This window comes from Halichoeres trimaculatus, unplaced genomic scaffold, assembly GCF_033239565.1.
Source record: "Halichoeres trimaculatus isolate MK-OKI-2021-1 unplaced genomic scaffold, fHalTri1.1 fHalTri1_scaffold_14, whole genome shotgun sequence".
In the NCBI taxonomy this organism is placed as follows: Eukaryota; Metazoa; Chordata; class Actinopteri; order Labriformes; family Labridae; genus Halichoeres; species Halichoeres trimaculatus.
Genome location: NW_027437192.1, coordinates 12,321,077 through 12,343,036, shown reverse-complemented (window position 1 = coordinate 12,343,036; position 21,960 = coordinate 12,321,077). Strand labels below are relative to the sequence as shown.

The 21,960-nt window shown below is 41.9% G+C and overlaps 1 protein-coding gene across 5 annotated transcripts in view; it reads right to left on the bottom strand.

Annotated features, from left to right (window-relative positions):
- The window catches only part of LOC141803459 (RNA-binding motif, single-stranded-interacting protein 3), a 372,997-nt gene that overhangs the window by 9,517 nt on the left and 341,520 nt on the right, over nt 1-21,960 (bottom strand). For 4 of the 5 annotated variants that reach the window (XM_074687515.1, XM_074687514.1, XM_074687516.1 and 1 more), the window contains 3 exons: nt 15,185-15,295; nt 3,158-3,247; nt 639-763 (listed from right to left, as the gene is read on the bottom strand). In XM_074687515.1, the coding sequence (XP_074543616.1) occupies nt 639-763; nt 3,158-3,247; nt 15,185-15,295 (326 nt within the window). Of the gene's footprint in view, nt 1-634; nt 764-3,157; nt 3,248-15,184; nt 15,296-21,960 lie in introns of those variants that run through there. The other variant, XM_074687518.1, reaches the window with a different exon arrangement.

The following is a 21,960-nucleotide window of genomic DNA, read 5'->3' as shown; positions in this document are numbered from 1 at the left end:
TTGGCTTTTTGGACCAAAACATGTTACTACCATTTCATGAAGACATTAATGATCCATATCAAACTGCAGAAATGAGCATTTTATGGGACCTTGTAGAACAAACAAACAATCTTCGTTTGTACCACATTTTCCAGTTGCATTATTGGGAAAAGGTTAGCTTTGACAAGTCAGGATTAGGCAAAAATAGCTGCATCTGAATATTTCTTTTTACACCAACATTGGTTGGTATAAGTAAACATCTCTCTCTGGGGGAGGACAATATGGACATGTATGCAAAAATCAAAGTGCGAAATAAGTCAGAATTTATTTTAAAGACACATTGAGGAGCTCTGGTGTTTTGTTGATTCTAGCAACCCCTTTGTCCACAAGGGGGCACCAAAACTAACACAAACCAAAAGTTCCTCATTGGAGCTTTAAAATCTAAAATAACCATAGAAAGCATAAAGTTAATCTTTAAAATTTTGCCTGCCCAGACCTGAAGACAGAAAAGGGTTAATACACATGTATGAACACATTTTATTTTGTATACAACATTATTTTCTCAAAGATGGTGATAAATACACTTAGGACTACCTATAAAGGAAAGATTGCTAAGTAGAAGCTAAAGTGGTCGACGGTGACAGTCCCGCCTGACTTACTTGGACGTGTATGAGTAAGCAGGAACGTGGTCGGCAGCGCTGTCCACCTGGATCTGTTGCTGCTGTCCCGCCACATCCTGTGACGAGGGAGCCACGGTCTGCGGGGAGGCGTCCGTCACCACTCCCTGGAGACACACACAGAGGGAAATATGTCAGCTCTCAACTTTAACAAGAGTGGCTCTCTGCAATGCTTGGCACTTTCTTCTGAACATCGTGTGGCAGTCCTGTCTCCAAAGACGTCTTTACATTGCAAGAGAAAATCCCTCCATTGTTACTGGAGCTCTTTCTGACACAGATCATGGGCTCAACTTTTAACTGCACCGTTTTTAATACTCAATCCAAGAGCCTTTGAAACAGCAGAACAACTACTCTGAAACAACGTCCAATAAAATAAAACTCAGCTGTTGTGACACTGTAACAAATGTTGTGAACTTCTCAAGCTGACAGGTCCATCACTCCAGAGGACTGCTGTGTAAACAAACATTTATAACATTCACTGAACTTCATTTAAATATAAAACTTTGACAACTCAGATACCAACATACTTTATGTCAGAAATGCTCATAAAGCGCCAGTGGAGACAACATAAATTTTTGTTTTGTTTGCTCAGAGTGCAGCCTAACGACAATAAAAGCTGATCTGGAAAAGATCAGCAGAACCTCTTAAGGAAAATTTTCCTTTTTATTATTTTATTTAAAACAAAAATAGATGAATTAATGAGTCAGGGTGTGGTTGATCTGAGTGGACACCCTGATTTGAGATTAGAGAAGGGTGAAATAAGTCATTGTTGTCCAAGATCACCTAAACAGAATGTGTCTATTTGCTACAAGAAAATGGTAAAAACATCTTTTCACAAGGATCTTTTCAAAGAGCATAAGTATTTCGTATGCTCCCTGGCTTTTACGTGTGTGCATGAAAGGTGGAGGAAGGACATGTCAGACTTAGGCCCTTCGCACACCAGACGTGTATTTTTCGCGTGAATAGTTTGCGGTATTTTTTTTTTTTCAAATCTACTGTTTTCAATGCAAGCTTCCACACCAGCAACATTCTTTCGCTAAGCAAAACTGGGACTTTTATAGATTTTTTCCACATTTATGAGTACACATCTCACCAATCAAAACGCTCGTTGTTGACAAGTCACACACCAAAACATTCAACATTGATTGTATTTGTGTCCCAGCATCTGGATCTTTAGGACCAGACATAAAAACTACAAAGACATCGTTTGGAGAACAATAGCTGTGCAGACTAAATATGACGCCTCAAAATTTTTTGCAATTTCGGTGACACGTTCATTTGTATTGCTGTTAGTGTGCAAAGGCCTTCAGTGGTAGAATCTGAAGATCAGGGGTTTAATCTGTGGTCCTTGTGTGTCCAAAGACACTTATGTGTATAAATAGGAGCAGTTAATACTGTTGGTGCTTTACAAAGCAGCCCAATTCAAGGCCTATATCCTCTGTACATGGGGCACATGATTCAACCACTGAGCTTAACTGGTGACCCAAAAGTCGCAAAAATTTTACACCAAAGTTTGAGGTGAAAAGCAGCTCTAAAGTTGGACCTGAGCACTTAATTCATCACAACAGAGTCTTCGCCTCTTTCTGTGCCCAGCGTTACTGATCGCCCCCCATCATCGAGCCTTCTCAATCACCTTTAACAAGCTCTCAAGGAGACTGCGTCCCGTCCATACATCAGCCCTGAAGACACACGCTGAAACAGTGATGTACATCCCGCTGCCGACGCCGGCACTGAAAGAACGACGGCCAGGATGAAATAGGTAAGAGACGCCGCAGGCTACACTGCAACTACATCTCTCTCCTCTGTGCCACTCCTTCATGAGGAACTTTGAAAGGAGGGGGTCCAAGAGAGGGAGGGGAGGGGCGACTAATGGGTCTGTCAGGGGTAACTGTCACTGTCCATGGCTGGTGGGCTAACCAGAGCTGCGTGGCTGAGGGATGTGTGTGTGTTGGGGCTCTATACCAGCACCACTAGCACTGCGTCTCACTTCAGCTCCTGTCATCTGATACCCGACTGATAGTCCATCTGAATGCGAGTGCACTGTCAGCCGCCAGACAGCCGGCCCTGCTCTCCTCGCCCGGCCCCTTCTTGCTTTTCCACGTTCATCATCTCTCAGCCCGGACCATTGAAAACCTGCCGGCGCTCAGACAGCCGCCAAACAAGTGACAAAGTCTGTACTGCACTTCAAATGTCTTTCCCAAATACTATAAAACTTCTGACTCATCTTGCTTTGCTTGCAGTTTTCCACCCTTGTTATTTGCTGCTGGTGCAAGGCCATTTGTTCCCAGAGAATAAGAGCAATTTACAGCCTGTTTGGAATGTAATCTGTCTGTTTAATGACTGTTTTGATCGGTTGATGAGGTGAGCAGGAATAGAAAAGGCAAAGAGCAGTGTGTGGGTGTAAAAGAGTGAGCTGTCAGCGGTAATGATGTCCTCTTTCTGGTGAACACTGACAGATTTGTCGAATGGTCGGTGGTTGTGTGTGTGAATGCGGGTCTTACTTCGACAGGGACGGCTGTTGGAGGCACAGGAGTGTACTGGGGAATGTAGGTCCCTTGCATAGGCGCCGCGGCAGCTGCAGCAGTCATGTACTGAAACAAGGCCAAACAAAGACACAATACACAAACATCAAAAATCTACACCTATAGAAATTAACGCACAAAGACAAAATGTAAATACAGATGTAGGAAGTACAGAAGTCTAAATCCAATGCCATCAAAATTTAAAACAACAAGCCTGACATTCATTGTGCCGACCTCTCATCTTTCACTGCACATCATACTGCACCTTATGCTCACTCCATGTCACTTTAAATGTAACTGTTACTTCAAACTGCCACATTGACTGACCGACCCATTTTAATGTTGATCACACAGGCCTTTAAAGGTCTCTGCATTGATTTTATTTCATTTGAAAAATTAAGGGTAACTATAAAAATTTGAGTTTATACTTTGTTAAATGTCAATTTATCCAATTTTATTTAGTCATTTTTTTTTTAATTCAATTTTAGTTTATTTCAAAAATAAAATAAAGGTTACTTCATTTTTTAACCATTTTTTTGTGTTATACTCTGGTTTATTTAATAAAGTTTGGTTGTACTTTAGTTTATCTGATTTTGTTTTGTTAAATTTTTATTTATCAGTATTATTCTATTTTGAAAATTTAGGAAAATAATTTTTTCTTCCAGTTTTACTTTGTCAGAGTTGGGTGTAATTTATTTTTTTTGTTTTGTTTTAATTTCGTTAAATCTTGCTTAGCTCAATTTCTTGTTAAATTATATATATTTAGTTTTATTTGATTTTTAAAATTAAGGACTCTCCATGTTTTAATTCAATTTAATTTTGTTACATTTGAGCTTATTAAATTTTATCTTGTTAAATTTCAGTGTATTAAGTTTTATTTTTCAAATTTTTTATACACAGTCTGATTGTATTCTGAAAAATGTGGTAACTCCATTAATTTATTCAGTCTTATTTCTTTAATAATTTTTACAAGTTCATTTTTTATTTTGAAATTTTATTTATTTATTATATTTGTTTTGTCTCATTTTGTTTAATTTTATATCACATTTTAAAAAAAAAATTTGTCCTATAAATTTTATTTTATTAAATTTAATTTTGTTCAATTTTTATAATATGTACCATTTTTTTCTAATAAATTTTGCTCTTTTCAATTTTAATTAATCATTACTGAATCTGTAATTGTTCCTTTGGAAAGTCTCTCTTGATTTCCATGTCTTTAATGCTGCAATGAACAGAATTTATCCACAGAATAGTGCTTAATAAGTGTTATCTCATTTTAAGTAAAGAAATAAGTGAAGAAGTACAACTTGCCACCTCCTTCTACATGCAGAACGAATATCTTATTTCACAAAACACTAAATCCTGTTAGACTAGACAGATTTTCTGAGGAAAAAAGAACTGCTGAGACATTTTCCTCAGTCTTATTTCACTGCAATAATCACAGGAGAGCTGCAGTGTCCTCTGTCTCCTTCAGAGGGCGCTGAAAGAATATGTGTGCTCTCTCAACAGAGCAGAGCCGAGCACAGCAGAGTGTGTGAAGCCGACAGAGGAGAAGAAGGAGGAAGAGGTGTCCTGCTGTTACACCAAACTTCACAGGCAGGCAAATGCACCAGACCACAGCTGAGGAGAGGAGAAAAAAAAGGGGAAAAAAAAAGGCTAAAGGGAATAAAAGGCGAGTGAAGGAGGAAGCAGGAGGTCTCTTGCCTGTGGCCTATATTCCTTTAGTCATACCTGGCCCAGCTTTTAACTGGGTGGCCGCTCGCTCCATGATGGCCATTTCACAGACGTGACACAAGCTCGGTAACATGACAGCCACAGGGCTTTCACATACAATATGAATGAGGACACAGCACTTTGTGTTAGCCTTTCTTCGGGACCTGCTCTGTGTGTGTGTGTGTGTGTGTGTGTGTGTGTGTGTGTGTGTGTGTGTGTGTGTGTGTGTGTGTGTGTGTGTGTGTGTGTGTGTGTGTGTGTTTTGAAAAGCATGCAAGTATAAGCTTGGTTTTCCTATGTGTTCATCCTTTTTAATTAGCGCAATCATGAGCATAAAACACAAGCTATTACCTTTTGCTATCCAACTGTGCATGTGTGCAGGGTACACACATGTATGTTTGGTGTGTGTGTGTGTGTGTGTGTGTGTGTAAGAGAGAGAGCGAGTCCATGAGAGATGGACAAAGACCAAGAGGCTTGGAGTGATAGTGCTGCAGAACTGATGTGATCCCGGATAAAAGCCACCAGGCAGCGTCTCTGCCTCTCCTCGTCTTCCTGCTGCTTTCTTGAACCATGCACAGTAATAAGGAAGTAGACTTCCTCTTCTGTCTTTTCTTTTCAGTCCTGCTGCTAAAAGTCATGGCGGCAGAATGCAGCAGGACGCAGTAATGGAGGGGCTGTGGCACTCGGCGCAGCCTCTTCTTGGCCGTGGGCCCGGCGGTGCTGGTGAAGTGTCATTACCGGCAGCGTTGCTAATGGATCGGGTATGGCTCCACCGCTCACCGCTAATGAGAGCAGCTAAAGGCCATAGACACGGGTGATTAACTCCCCCACCGACGCTACACACACGGCCGGGAGGATGCCCTGGGATGGATGTTAGCGTGTGCTCGTATGTATGTGCGTGTGAATTTAAGGTTATCACACCTTCAGGAGCTGTCACACTCAGGACGGGGTGAGGCGGCATATCCAGACTTCCTGACACATTACCACATTACCTCTCTGTGTCATCCCCCTCTTTCTCCTCTCTCACCTTCCTGTCACTCGCCTGCTCCCTCTCTCGACCCGCTATCGTCTAAAGAGGGGCCTATCAGATTGTTGAAGTGACCTTCTCCCTTTGTGAATCGAAACCATGCATACCAATTTATCCCTGGCACTTTTTTTTGTCTTCGCCTCTCCTTCTCCTATTAACTTATTCAGCCGACTCACCTGTGAGGGCCGCGTGAAAGCAAATGAAGGGAAGCGGGAGATAATTAGCAGTATCAAAATCTCCCTGTCAAAAGGAGGACGTCTATTTGAAATGTTATATTTCTCTGCAGGACTGCAAAAGGAATTTAAATTAGATTTAACAAGAGCATTTAATATGATAAGATTTTCTCTTCTACAGTAACCATTAGTTAACCTATTTAATGTGGCAGGTTGAGCTGGGCACATTTCAGCTCCAGCTTTAGCAGCGAGTCAAGAGGTTGACAGGCCCTGGCCACAGTGAATAGAGGTTGTTATGGTGAAAGAGATGATTTTTGTCCAATTTTAAACTCTTTTAATACTTCCCTGTGCATAGTCGGGGGACAGGTTTGGACGATATAAAGCATCCCTAATTGGCAATAAATGGTTCACTCTCACAGTCACAGACTCAGGCACACATAGCTGCACACACGCGTACATACACACCTGCGCCTGAAACAGATGGCATGTGCGTATGTTTGATGAACGGGAGGTCTGAATAGTTCCTTAACGAGGCGGGTGTGAGCAGACTCCTTAAGTCTCTTCGCTGCCATCACTCCTCATGACACGCAACTATAACTACAGTACAAAGTCACACCGCAATGCAGCAGCGACAGAGTGAAACACCCATGCAATAGACAGGCCCCAATCTTTCTTCTACAGAGGTTTCAGGATTTTTCAAGTTGCTTTCTACTTTCATTTTCCATCATGGCAGGAATTTTTTTTGAGGTGGAAAAATATGGATGACAGGGTGGATACCAAAAGTGAGGCCAAAACATCTCAAATGTCACCTTCAACTAGCTTCAGACGAGTCAATAAAACCTGCTTCCTCCAAGTGAACAGAGCCACACTTTAAAATCACTCTTCAAATAAATTCTCCTTGAACAGAGTTTTTCTCATTATAGTTGGTGTGTGTCATGCTAACTCAAAACACCAAAAAGTGTAAAATTTCTTCAGGGTAGTTTCATTTAAATCAGTGGATTGATGCTTTAAATATAGCTCATACGAGGTGCTGTGCACTAAACTATCAGAGCAGAAAGAAGAAGGCGGGATAAACACATCACACCAACAATTGAAACTGTTAGCATGTGGGTTTTGTTGATTTGAGGATTTGTTGTCACTTTATCAGGAAGTTAAGCTTTGGCCAGTGGAAGGGGGAGGACTCCAGTGTTGTGGCTCCAACAGCCAATCTGTACTGACACAAGACTTTGACAATGCAAGAGGGTTTTTATATTTTGGCTTCACTTTTTAACAACTAAAGGAAGGTGAGATGTGTCGTCCATCTTTTCCTAAAACCACATATCGGGACGATTAAAACATGGCACAGCATTTCAAACTACAAATAAATCATCCAGCTCTACATCTGTCTCTCTCCACGTCTTTCCATCCATCTCGCCTGTGTTGACATACTGTTCTGTCCCCTTTGCCAGCAAGGTGGAGGATAACAGTTGGTCAAGGCGAGAGCATCTAGCCACTCAGTGTAGGTTATTAATGGCAGAGCAGCGTCTGGATGGGCTCTGATGACTATTGATCTGAGCTGTGGGGCTTCAACATGATGGGAACTATTGGAGCTGCACACCAACAGCTGTGAATCACAGAGCTGTGCCACTTCACCATGAAAAATACTCCATATCTGGGCCCCAGGATTTGTTAAGAAACTGGTGATGGAGATTCATTTTGTGGACACCAGAACTTAAAATTTAGTTCATTTAAAAGAGATAAATATTTGCATGGGATAACTTATGTTTAGCAGTATGTTCTGGGAGCACCCTGTCCTTCCGTGTGCCTATGTGGGATGCCAAAGCCCCTGTCCTTCATTTGCATAATTTATGATATGCTCAATGTTACACATCGAAACATATATTTACAAAGTTGTTTCTCCATCAGTGACTATCTTCAAGGTCTTCTCGGGACTTAACTGCTCAGTGGCACCAGGAAGGTGTCAACTTATGTTAGTGTTTGAATGAAAGCCAGAGATGCATCCTCCGACAGCTCTCCCTGGGTAAGTAGAGGTTAAATAAAGCCTCGCACAGCTATGAAAATAGGGACTAGCATTCAGTACTTAAGCCTCCCCATAGAAAACCAAAGGAAAGCATCTCAGATAATAGGGGAAAGAGGTTCACAAAAATCTGTCTTCCAGGGACAGAGAATATGTCAATCACTGCTGTCACCATGACAACAGAGACCTGGGTTCTACATGCCATGACAGGAATAGGATGGGAAGGTCACCTCTTGTCATGTCAACTGCTGTTGCACACACATAAGCACAGACACACAAGTACAAAAATGACAGAGCATGTGCACATCCACATGTCAACACAGAAACAAACAGGCAACAAGTAGAGACAGGCCATGACGGATGGACTCCTGTTAAGTGGTGAGAGCTCCAACACGGTAGATAAATCAGAAACAGAGCCATGTGTAGCTGAGATGGTGAAATAAATCAGTGCAGAGCGTGGAGGGCATGTTTATGTGTCATCCATAAACATTAAGTGTGAGGTTCTTTTGCATTCTGTAATCAAGTTGTTTGAAAAAATCAGATGCAAAACTGAGCTGTGTAACAGTGCAAAGCGATGAAAGAAACTTCTGGTGAAGAAGAAATAAAATCAAAAGCATCAGCCATGATGCCACCAACCTGCTCTTCCTTATCAAAAGGCTTTTGGTTTAAATCAATTCACCGTGCTTTTTGGCACTAGTGTGGCATCGTACTGTCCTAAAATCTGACTGGCTGCCCCACAATCACAAGTTGGTCAAGACCACTCTCATCAAAAGGAAAAAAAAAACGTCAAGCAATTAGTTAAATTAGTGCTGTGAGCTCCCTGCCCTTCCGTGTGCCTAAGTGGAATGCCAGCCTGAAGTAGGGAGAGCACACATCTTCTCCCTTTCATGTGCATACATGAAAAGCCAAGGCTGGGAGAGCTTGCTTGCGTATGTAGAGCAAAACTCAGCCGTATATTATGTTTCAAACGCTGCATAAAAGATTCATTAAGAGCCTCATGGCGCTCTCAATTTAAAAGTCAGGATTTTTTTTTGGATCGAATTGAGCTCTGTCATCATGGAAACAATTTTTCCTCTCTTTTTATCTCTTTGCTAAAGGGTTAAAGTGAGCTGGTGTAGCTGAAAGTGACAAACTAGACTGTCCAATCCAGTCAAGACAGCTCTTGTCAAAACAATATATTATTTTCATGCAGTAAGTTATATTTTGTATTTTTGTATTTCATGGAATGGCATACATGAAAAGCCAAGGCAGGCTGGGCAGCAGCAAACTTTATGTTTGATCAGTTAAAATAGATATGTCAAGGAAGTCTGTGTGTGTAGTCAGAAATGATAAATAAATGCTGTTTAGAGTGTGTGTGTTCATGTACACACTCCATGGCAGGCATGCGTAGTCAGTGCCAAAGTTGGGTTATCACAATTAAATGACATCTGGACACACCCTGATCAAGTGATGGTGAGTCGAACAGAAAAACTATGTGACATTGATGAAAAACAGTTGAATGTTTAAGACTGTAGAGATGTTTAGTTTCATGCTTGTGTGAGAGACTCTTCAATGTCTTATGAAACTGAGGGTGTATTTGTATGAGGGGAAGTTATCACCACATGAGGTAGGGAAGCAGCTCAGAACATCCCCTCCACCCATTTGGCAGCCAGCTCTTCCGAAGCTGCCCCATCGCTAAAGCCAGACTCAGAGAGTTAACTTTTCTTTGCTGCTTCTACTTCAAACAGTCCCAAACTCCCTGCGCCTATCCTCGCAGCAAAACAACACCAACATTCCCGGAAAAGCTACAGTCACCACACCAGTATCACAGCTTGGGCGTAGCGGGAACATTTGGTTCTTTTCTTGGACAGAAGAAGAAAGCCGCAGCCACACACAAACAGCCGCAGAGAGTCCTGGAACAGCTCTGAGGTGTGGCTTCGTCTTCAGCTGACAGAAACAGTCGAGATAAGTTGTTGACTTTGGAAGACACTGCTTGTGGCAGGTGCTCCTCTGTGGCGAAGGTTAGGTCACATGACCGGCGGGGGCAATGCAAACAAGCTCACCACATGCGTGCAGGCTTGAGGAATGTGATGTCAGGTTTGGTTTACTACACGGGTAGTTACACATCCTGGTTTCTAACCCCTCTTTTTAACAGGCTTTCTCAATCAGGCAGCATAAAAGGGCTTCACATCTGGCTTAAGAGCGAGCTTTACAGGAAACACGTCTCAATTCCCACTGATGATCAAGTGTGGCATGCTGTGTGTGTGTGCAGCTCAGATATAGAGAAGTAATGCTACACAGCACATCGCCTCAGGAAAGCTAAGCAGGCGGGAAGACGAGAGGCAGAGTGTAAAACAGAAATGAAAAAAGGAAAGAGAAATGGAGAGAGAGCGCCTTAACCCACTTTCTACTCAAACACAAGCCATCAAACATCAGAAGCCATCATCGTAGATTAGCCTGCCTCTAATCCTGCCTGTTAGCACAGCTGGGGCAGATTAGGGTGGGGGCATTCCTGACAGAGCCAACATGGCGTCACAGTCGCTGACAGCTCACCTGGAAACACATGAGGGACTGTACAATACAGCACTGTTTCAATCACACACACACAGACACAGACACACACAGATCGACAGATCAAACGTAGTGCCTGAGCTTTGCTGCCTGCCCGCATGCCCCCGGGCAGAGGGGTTAGGGCAGGAAGTCAGGACTCAGAGCTGTGTGACACCTCTAAGTCGACTTGATCCTGAAACAGGGGGAGTTCCTGGTTTAGGGGGCAGTCACTGTAAGCTGGTGTGTGTGCGTGGAATAAAGATGGAGTGATATGTTTTAAGGTGATTTAGAGAGCGAGAGAGACAAAGTGTGTGAGAGAAACAGAAATTAGGGGGTGAAAGTAAGGGAGGCGGAGAACAGAGAGCTCTGTCACACTGTTAAGCCTGACAGGAAATGTGTTTGATGTGAGAGATCAGGGAGGAAATGTGCTCCCTCAATATTTGGCAGTGGATGCATGCAGTGTAAGACAAACGATATGACAGCTCCATGGCTGAGCACATGTGGAGACATCCACGAAGCTTTGAATTTCTTAAGCAACCTCAAATCTATCTCTTCATCAACGTGTGCTCTGTTTTTAAACCCCAAAGAGCACCGTTCCCACAAGATTAGAGGCCTCCTTGGTTCTTCTGAATAACATTAACAATGAACTGGATCCCTGTCTCTACCCAAAGTTTCATTTTCTTTCAAAACTTTTTGGAGAGCGTTTAACTTTGAGCTGTTTTTATTGGTCAAGCATTCATATTGTATTCTTTCATGTGTTTCACTTATTTCTACTCGTATTAGAATTTTTCTTTCTCAACCTCTAGAATATGTTTGTTTGCAAATTCACAGCATTACTTTAGTCAGTAACTGCATTAAAGTAGCTTTAAAAAAACTTTGCCAGACAAAATAACAGTACCATATGCTCTGTTGCTCGGCACAGCCCTGTTGGTTGTGGCTGCCTGTTTCAGCAGCTCTCTCTTCCTTATCTTTTTGTAATTTTTCAACTCTTTTTCATTTCATTTGTTGGTCATGGACAACAAACTGGCTTTGTCTTCAGTGGTATTTTTACTATTTTTGCTCCTGTGTTTGTCTGGAGATCCTACATGTAACCATGGCTGCATTGTTTACATGTGAAATCAGCTGTTAGCAGCCTGTAGCATGTCAATGCTAACTGGTGCAAGGCCTGATGTTTTCCCACAAGGTGAGGAGAAGGAGGTGAGGACAATGTGCTGGTTCTCAGGTGTGCGCTAAGAAGCGATGACATGGACCTGTCCTTCCATCCACCGTTATTGGGAACGTAAGATCTATCTCCAATGAGATGGACGAGCTAGCTGTGCTAAACCAGCAACAGATGAAATACCAGAAGGCAGAGTAGCATCATGCTATTCACAGATATGGCAAACAGAGCTAACATCAGACACCAACGCCACATTGGAAGAGCTTCACCTGCTGTGAGCAGACAGGATCTAGGAGACAGAGATGGAGCATGACTGAAGAAGCTCAGTCCTGGACCCTGTGGAGATGGAGGCTGGCTGACTGGAGGATGATGGACAAGCTGTTAGCATTTTTTTTGTTATGGACCTTTTTGCAATTTCTATACACTTTCTTACTTTTGTTTTCTTGATTGCTGATGTGACTTCTCCTGAGTTTCCATTTGAGGATAAATAAAGTCTATTCTATTCTATTCTATTCTATTCTATTCTATTCTATTCTATTCTATTCTATTCTGTTTTGCATTTATGTCTTAGCAACAAGTAAAACCTGGCTCACACTACAGGCCAGTTTGACCCTGATTTGGCTCTCCTGGCAATCGGTGGAGAAATCTGGTCTGGGACCATGGTTGGCCTTGATGTTCAGCCCAGATTATCTTCTTATGTGAGCCAGAGCTGGATCAATCTTAAACCTCACGATCAGCTCACATACTCGTCAAAGCCCCCAATAATTTTCAAACATGTTTGATATTAATAAGATAATTACATCACTCATTTTCATTGAAAATGAGGATAGCCAATCAGAGAGAGCTGCTCACTCGACTTCTCTCTGAGGAACCCATGTTGTCCACGTCTCTCAAACTACTTCTTTATCCAGTTGTGTGTAGTCTTCTTTCTTTCTCTCTCTTTCTCTCACTAAAACTAACAGCTACATCCAGCAGCACCGCACTCGTCTCCTTTATTTGCGCTTTTGATTACATTCACTTCTTCGTAAAATGATGTAGGATCACGTGGGGCGCCAGTCTCTCTGGTCCAATAATCTTGAAGAAATCTTGTACTGTGTGCTTGTTTTTTTTTTTTCAAATCTTTTAGTTTGTGTGTGTTTCAGACCGAAGAGAAGATAATCTTTGAAGAGCTTTCTTACGTGTTTGATACAACCAGTTTCAGAATATTTTAAGATTTTTAAAGTCCTGCTGTGTGAGCCAGGCTTAAGTGAACATATCCACACTTTCAAAAAAAGAAGGGAGAAGTAGATACTGATGAGCAGTGAAGTACACTGCTCTTCCCAGGTCCACCCTGTCATGTGAAGCTAACATCATCTGTTGGGAGCACTGGGACATTTCCCAACTGCCTGAGGGATTTAGTCTGACACTCCCAGATGGTTTATTGTGCTTTGTCACTAACAGAAGTGTCCGCCTACAAAATATGATGGCATGGCATCTCTTGTGACGCACATGGCAACCTTGTACTTGCTGCTTCTGAGTTGACAGTAACAACAGTACCATCAGGTGAAATGGAAAGGAAGAAGAGAAAGAGGAAGTTGAGCAGCGAAGAGGGGAACAAAAACTTAAAAAGATGGGACAGATTGCAGCAAAGTAAGTGAAGTTTATAACGAGTTGTACTATGAACACCAAAACTGAACATCTCATTGGCCAAACAGTGAGCATGTCTCTATGTTGAGGAAGGATCTAACACAGGGCAGTGTGTCTGAACTGGTCCAAAATAACAAAAGCTGATGAAAAATGAAAGTGCACACATACTGTAGCCCACAGCTAATTAATGGATCACTGAAGCTTCATCATAATGTTGCTGAGACCAATGGCAAAAATCAATTGCATCAACTGCTGCTGGTGCATTATTACATTTACCATAATTTATGATTTTCTTGATAAAATGGTCACTGCTGGCATACATAACAAGTGATTCAAGTGGACAAGCCAAACCCCCAGCCCGAGATTTTCTGTTACATTCTATCATCAGGTCTCCCAGACTTTACCCCTTTTATTTACCAGGGGTCTGGAAGGAAAACGTCTGGCTAAAATTGTAGGTGTTCAGGTTCACAATTATAGGAAGTTTGTAGAAGTTAAATGCATGTGTGAATACAGCAAACAAGAACATTAGCTCACTGTTTCCTGAAAACAAGCTGAAATGCAACCAGCAATGCTGGCCCCTGACATTTATGAGTGATGAAATAAGATCTTCAGTACATGTTTGTTGTTGTTTTTTTTTACATGCATTTTTACTAATAAAAAGCACAAAGTAAAGTCCTTAACTACAGTATCAGCAGCTGGAAGCCTTCATCAAAAAAAAGCAATACCTTCAGGAAGACTAAGGGATCGGTACCTTTCACATTTGAAACAATACGTTATCAGTGCCTGGTACCTGGCAATTGATGCCGGTACTCAACGGTACCAATTTGGGTATTTGTTGTGTTAATGAGGCAAAAAATATCAAGTTGTTTAGTAATAAAATATATATTTTTTTCAATTTAATATATTTATTTTTCAAAATATAACTTTGCAATGCTGTGTTCATGTTCAGCATGGAAAATTACCTACTCTTCCAATCCCTCACAGTCACAATGATGCATTTAGGTACCTCAAAATAAAACTTTTAATTGTGCGTGAATCGGTACCCAGTATACTTGCCAGATTTTGGTCGGTAATTCAGTACCTATCCCTAGGAAGACTAAAATGTAAGAATCCTACAGCACAAAAACAGCACAAAACAGTGGAAAAGTGGATCCTCTTAATACATTTTATCAAAAAAACATTAAAAAAGTGAATGAGATATATTTTTTTATCAGCCCTGAGCAGTGTGTTCTAACCTTAACCTCATCAGACAGTGCAGCCTGCACAACCCCTTTTGTACACCAACTCCTGACATTTTCTGAATAATTTCAGGATTTTCCAGCTCTGATATCTTCAGGAACCTGAATTCGACATGTGGAGCTCACAGCAGGAGATTTTCTTTGTTGGATGCGCTCTCACAACTTAAAATACTCAGATAGGTTAAGGTGATGAGGCTGACTAAGAAAGACTGTTTTCATTGTTTATGTTTTTATGATATAAATAAATGTTTGTCAAATACAAACCAAACACCTGAAAACATGATAAAACACACTGAGGGGGCATTTTTAAAACTTGAGGCAAAATGCTGCCACCTTTTGGAATCAAATCAGCCCAGGCTCTTGGGAACAGCTCGAGAAGTTTGGATAACGTCAGGTGGAAATTGTGTCTGTCTGTGTTCAATCATGCTGCTTTTCTGGATTACATCTAGAAATTTCCTGATCTTCTCTCATCTGGATTGTATCATGACAACCTTGTTTCAGCCGTTACAGAGCGCAGTACTTACACTTCCTGTAGTGCCCAGGGACAGATGGTTCATCTGCTGGGTGATAGGACCCATCATGCTGGCAGGCTGCATGGACATAGTGTGGTCCATGGCTGGCGTGATCACTGCACCCTGGAGGAACAACAGACAGATGAAGAGAAGGTGAAATTAAGTCTGGGAAACATCATGTTTACTTGTTCTCTAGGGAAATGAATAGAGGTTGGGATGAGAGAGCAGAATAGGTGTGCTGAGAGAAACGAAGAACGATGTTGGTGGAGATGAAATTCTTAAATAAACTTAGAGTCAAATAAAACAAAGGAGGAGAGATGGATGGAGGACCAGGCAGGGGTTAAATGAGGACAAGGCAGCCAGAAAAGAAGAAAATGAGAACAGTGTCAATAAACAGCAAAAGAAACGCAGGGACATTTTCAAAATCAATACCCACTATTGTCTTTGGCCCATCAAATGTTCAATATCTGCTGCTGATGTATCAACAATATGGCTCTGTGCGGTTCATTGATTGCTGGGCAAGGATGCGTTCTTCCCGTCCCTCCCTCTCAGTCTTTCCCTCACTCACTCACTCACTCAGCTTGGAGTCTCCACTCTGGGTGTAACGCACGGCGTGTTTTCCCTAACGGGCGCATGAAAACGCGAGCAGCTTCTTCTTCACGCTGCAGTGGAACATGAGGGAAGGTGATGAAACCATTGTTGCTCTTTCATCCCTTGTCATGATAGCTCCATTTCCCCAGCAGTGAAGCCCCGGGAGGAGCGTGTTGGAAAAACCAAGCCCTTTTCCTCTGCTCACTTTGTATATGAGTGTGTCTGTGCGTACACCCGCAACACACAGTGTGAGGCAGCGCTTGTGCAAAAGAGTGAATAAGACTGACAGTGTCTGTGTGTGTGAGTGTGAGCGTGTACCGCCAATAAAGTAAGTCTGGGAGTGTGCGTGTGCATGTGCACACCCCACTGGTGGCTCTGTGTGGGCCTATAGGAGAACAAACTGTGCAGACACAGCCTGTCAGAATCGCTCTGCTTGCCTACTCCCTGCATTCACAACACAGTCAGCCTGCTCTTGCTCTCTCCTTCCTGTCTCTCCAGCTAGAAATGAAAGCTCCATGTGATCCTCCCCTCAGTTTCACCCCGGCACAAAGGGAAAGAAACTGGGTGGAATGCTGAGATCAGCGGTGGAGGAAGAAGCTCAAGAGCACAAACTCTTAGTAAGGTCAAACTTAGGGAGTGTTCCCCGATTTCAAACTGAAACAACAAGTTGCAACAACAAACGGAAGATGATGCTCTTGCTCCTTCTCTTCCTTCTCTCAGAGTGACTTGCAATGCTCTTTTACTTTTGTCACCCTGAGTCTTGGCTTTATGGCTGTTTTATTTGTTTATTTTTTTTACCATCCCCAAAGGGGTTATGTTTCTGGGAGAGTTTGTCTGTTTGTTTGTCTGTGACAGCTTAACTTAAAAAGTGACGAACTGATTTTGATGAAATTTTCAGGAAATGTTCAAGATGGGATAAGAATGACGTGATAACATACAGATAATATGCTAGGCACCGCCCTATTGGTTGTGGTTGTGTGTTTCGGCAGCTCTCTCTTCCTTGTCCATTTCTTGTAATTTTTTGTCTCTTTTTCATCATCTTTTTATTTGGAGTGGATCATTACTTTGTATGGTTGTTAGTCATGGACACCAAACTGGTTTTGTCATCAGTGATTTTTTACTATTTTTGCTCCTGTGTTTGTCTGGAGATCCTACATGTAACCATGGCTGCATTGTTAACATGTGAAATCAGGTGTCAGCAGTCTGTAGCACGTCAATGCTAACTGGTGCAAGGCCTGATGTTTCCCCCACAAGGTGAGGAGAAGGAGGTGAGCATGGTGTGCTGGTTCTCAGGTGTGAGCTAAGAAGTGATGACATCTACCTGTCCTCCTGTCCATCATTATTGGGAGCGTAAGATCTATCTCCAGTAAGATGAACAAGCTAGCCGTGCTAACCCAGCAACAGACGGAACACCAGAAGGCAGAGTAGCATCATGCTATTCACAGACATGGTTAACAGAGCTAACACCAGACACCAACACCACATTGGAAGAGCTTCACCTGCTGTAAGCAGATTGAATTCAGGAGCCAGAGACTGAAAAGACCGCTGAAGAAGCTCAGTCCTGGACCCTGTGGAGGTGGAGGCTAGCTGAACTAGAGAATGATGGACAAGCTGTCACCATGTATTTTCTTATGGACCTTTTTGCACTTTCTATACACTTTCTTACTTTAGTTTTCTTGATTGCTGCTGTGTCTCCTAAAATTTCCCCTTGGAGGTAAAACTGATGTGTTTTCTTTTCTATTCTAATCTACATTGGACATGATCCGGATCACCGTTAGATTCCAGGATTTTTTAAAGGATTCTTTATCATTGTGAGATAGAACTGTTTTCACCATATGTGTATACAACTCCACAATAAATGGTCGGATTGCTTTGCAAAACAACACAAGATAAGGTCACGATAATTTCTGACTCAATTGAAGGACAAAGGTAAAATAAAAAAAAATGAACATTTTCCTAACCCCAGAAGATTTTTTACTCACTTCAAACAATACAGGCTTCATTTTAGTCTTTTAATATCTTGAACTAAGACATTTTCTAGACTTGCCAAGTGAATGCAGCTCATATTGAGTTTAAAGTGATGTTTTACTAGACATAAAAACACAAAGTATCTGGTGTTACCTAGCTGTCAAGCAAAAATGTTGGATTAAAAAGCAAAATATTCTCTCCAGCAAAAGCAGAAAATACCCTGTGCTTAGGTTGGTTTCATCACTGCCTGTGACAGAGTGAAAAAAAAGGAAAAAGGGAAACAAGGAGACAGACAGGACGACTGTGAGGACAGAGAGCGGGATGATTAAGGAGAGAACTGATGGAGGTCATGAGGAAGACAGGAGCGAGGAGGAGACAGAGGGAGAGGAGAGAATTAAAGAGAAAGGGCTTAGGGGGGAGAAAGCGAAGGAAGACAAAGAAAGAGAAAGAAGACGAGACGGAGGGGAGGAAGAGTCGGAGAAGAGTGAGGGGAAGCAGCAGGAGCTGTGGGCTACCTGTTACTGATTCAGCCTCCGACAATGCTTTTATAATGGGAAAGGGAGAGCAACGGAAAGGCTTAATTCACAGACGTGTCAGGGAGAGTTAAGCCGATTTGTGATTTCGATTTTCTGTGTTTGTGAGACTGAGTGTCTGTGAGAGAGGGGGGTTTTAGCGTGCGTGTGTGCGAATGTGGATCCGTCGTTTTGTGTGTCCATCCACTGGTGGACTGGGGACGACAGGAAAATGAGAAGGAGAGTGACACAAATAGACAATACATGTTTTTGATTTGTCCTCTGTGAGGGAAAGACACAGACGGAATCAGGTAATAGATGATGCAGACTTAAACAAAAGCATGTGTGTGTGGTTGTGTGTGTGTGTGTGTGTGTGTGTGTGTGTGTGTGTGTGTGTGTGTGTGTGAGTGTGTGTCTTGTTTAAGAGAGTATTGATCCAGCCCCAGACAGGAGACAGATGAAATCAGCCCAGTGGTTGTTAAATACGTTGATATACGCTCAACAGGCTGAGACAATGTACAGTAAATAAGAAATCTTGTAAAAAATCTTACAAGCAGTCGTGCTTTTTAATGCCTGCTCATTACCAGTAAATAGAAACACTCAGAGTGAAGGAGGGCTGATCCATATCAGCTGATATTCACTGCTCCAGCTTTAGATGTGCTGATTAAGAATAGAAAAGGGAAAATGGGAGAGTAAGATACATAAATGTCACGCTGATAGTTGGTCTTTTTACTGCCTGATCTATCACAGCTTAAGAATCTCTGTGGGCTGAGTGCTCTACATTCCTGTGTGGATTCACACAGACTCAATATGCAGCCGGGTACATCAGGTCGGTATTCAATATTGAGTGTTGAGAGTCGAGCTGCACAGAATTTTACTCAGTGCTGTGAATGCCTGAGTGAGATCCATCAGGTATTAAAGGGTGAGCCTCCTGAATGTACAAAGAATTAAAGCTTCATTAAGTGATGTGTAGTGTTCAGTCACCATAGCATGGCTATGTGGGTGCAGGGACCTGTGTGGGTGCCATTCAGTATTTCGTGGCCCAGGCCAGTTTCTGTGAGTATGTGAGTGTGTTTTATGTGCTGGTGCAAAGTTATCTTATAAAATTTTATGTGTTTATGTGATGTTGAATTTAAACTTATTTTTGAATTTGTTTATTTTTGGGGTGAGGGAATTTCCCAGGAGCTGCCTTGCTCCCTTTGAGTAGTTTTACCCAGCACCATCTGCAGCTCACATCATTTAAAAAAAAAATGAAGTTCCCTTCAGAACTGTTTTTGTTTTAAATTGCACTTTGAATAATTTATCTGTCTTCTGTTATTTAATGGTTACTAGCAAACAGCGTGTCACCCATAGACTGTATAAAACATGGACGTAGCCTCCCAGACGTCACCTGTCTGCTTCTGAAACAAAAAATGAGCCAAGGCTATCCCAGCCACATTGAAAGTGGCAAGGGCTTTGCAATCAACTTTAGGGCACCTGTCAGTCATGTGACCTAAGCTGTGCCTCTAATTGGGCAAGCTTGTGATCTTAATATCCTCTGAACTGCCAATTTAGAAAAAAAATTCATCCCTTGTACAGTGGGTGCTGGTATTAAACTTAGCAATGCAGACAGGAGACATTTTTGAACCAGGCTGTAAATAGGTTAATTCCAGCGTTGGAAAAGGCTGTTTTTGGCTTGGTGTGTATGTGACTTTCGGTACTTCCAGAGCCAGCCTCAAGTAGACACTTGAGAAACAGCAGGTTTTAGCACTTCCGCATTGTCTCATATTCTTAGACTGGAGGTTGCTGCTTGGTTTCACTTGGCTGTTGAATATTTCAACTAGCCCCTTGAAAAACTATTGGAGAAGATATATTTCTAAGACTGAATTATATTTCTTTTCAGTCAAAACCACTCTTGTCAAAATAATTTATTATTTTCACCCAGTAAGTTAATTTGGCTGTGGCAAAAGTGGCAAAGTGTAACATCCAGTGGCTCAGTCATCATAATAATAATAAACTACCAGCACTCAATACATTGAATCTGGCAGTTTCGCTCTGATCTGCAGGCTCCCTGATTTAATTGCCGATGTGGAATGCCAAATCATGAGGTGGAGAGAGCACACCTCCTTCTCTTTTAGCCACAAAGACACTCAAGGTACAGAACAGAGCAGCCATTAGTGACACTACGTACGAAACTAGATAAATAAGACACAGTGTTATTCAGCCTGCCTGAACCAAAGCTGTGCTCAGTGTTGGAAAATCCTGACCCATCTATCTTTCATTTATTTTCAGTTTGGTTTATTATCTCTTGTTTTGATGTAAAGCACATGGAGATTACCTTTGTACAAATTGTGCTATAAGAACAATTAAATTCCATTGGCTGGCATCTTTTTTTTAAGTCATGTGTTGGGCATTGTCGTGTTCATAGAGAGGACTGTGAAGAGAGATGGGAAGGTTTGTAGGTGGGAGATAAACCAGTGATTACTGCAAAAAGAACTACAAATGCTGTATGTGCCTTTGCTTTAACAACATCTTACTCTTCTTCTTAACAGATGTTGTAAAACCAAGACTCTGAGAGTTATAGACATAATATTTAGATTTCACTTTGTGCTCCGAGAAGCTGTGGATGTTTTCCTTTTCTTTAAAAAAAATATATTGACATGCACATCAAATTGGGAAAAACATTTGATATGTCTGAAATGAACTGGTGATGAAAAATCATTAGTTCTTGCCCTCATCTGACTGTCAAACAGGCTGTTGGGAGTTCTAAAGAAGGAGGAAAATTGCTCGTTTTGGATGGTTTAACAGGGTGTTAGAAGAAGTAATGAAGCTCCGCTCAAAGTAAACAGACTTAATCTCAAAATGGACAAAGTAATTAGAGTTAAGAGTGAAAAAGTAAATAACAGAATCTCAGGAACGAGGAGAGCATTTGGTTTGAAGCAGGAAGTCTTCTGTAGAAGGAGTTACAGATCATCTGATTCTGAATGTTTTACTCTGTAATCAGTCCTCTAACGACATGTCAGGACATCCCCCCAGGAAGACAGTTTGCTCGTTTCTATTGCAGCTTCAGGTTATAATATCCAACATTATTGCCTATCTGCACTGCTGCCTCAAACCAGCACAGATATATCACTACCTGCAGGCGGTGGAGACGCCTCGCTCTGAGTGAAGCAGCCTGAGGCCACAAAGAGAAGCGAACATGACAACCCTCACCCTGTAAGACCTGATGGTTCACTTCAAACAAGAGGGCCTCTGGTTATTGATACCGTCTCACTGTACACCTGAAAACCATAAACAGGATCTCTTATAGCCTGGTAAGAAGCGGGACTGGGGTATGGAGAAAGATGTGGTTTCTGACAGGTGAGACGTGACAGTAGGTTGCTTTACTTCTCAGTCTTTCAAACAAAGCATCCCTTGTGTCGTCCACATGACTCAACACATTCCTCACCCTTCTTGACGGCCAGTGAGGTTCTGTGGTTTGGGTTCTGATGGTGGTGTGTGTATGTTTAGTGTCAGAGTTAACGTTACACTGCAGGTATCCAATAAGACACAGACGAAGCTTGTTCACTCAGACGTTATTGGTGTGGAAAGCCTGGTGTTATAAAACATCTGCTGCTGATTGAAAGGAAACTTCATACACAAGAGAAATGTCAGGGACTGCTAAAATACTACAAGCCTGTTACCTGAAGGATATATATTATCATGATTGTGGATAAAGTCTGTCAATTTTCTCCCATA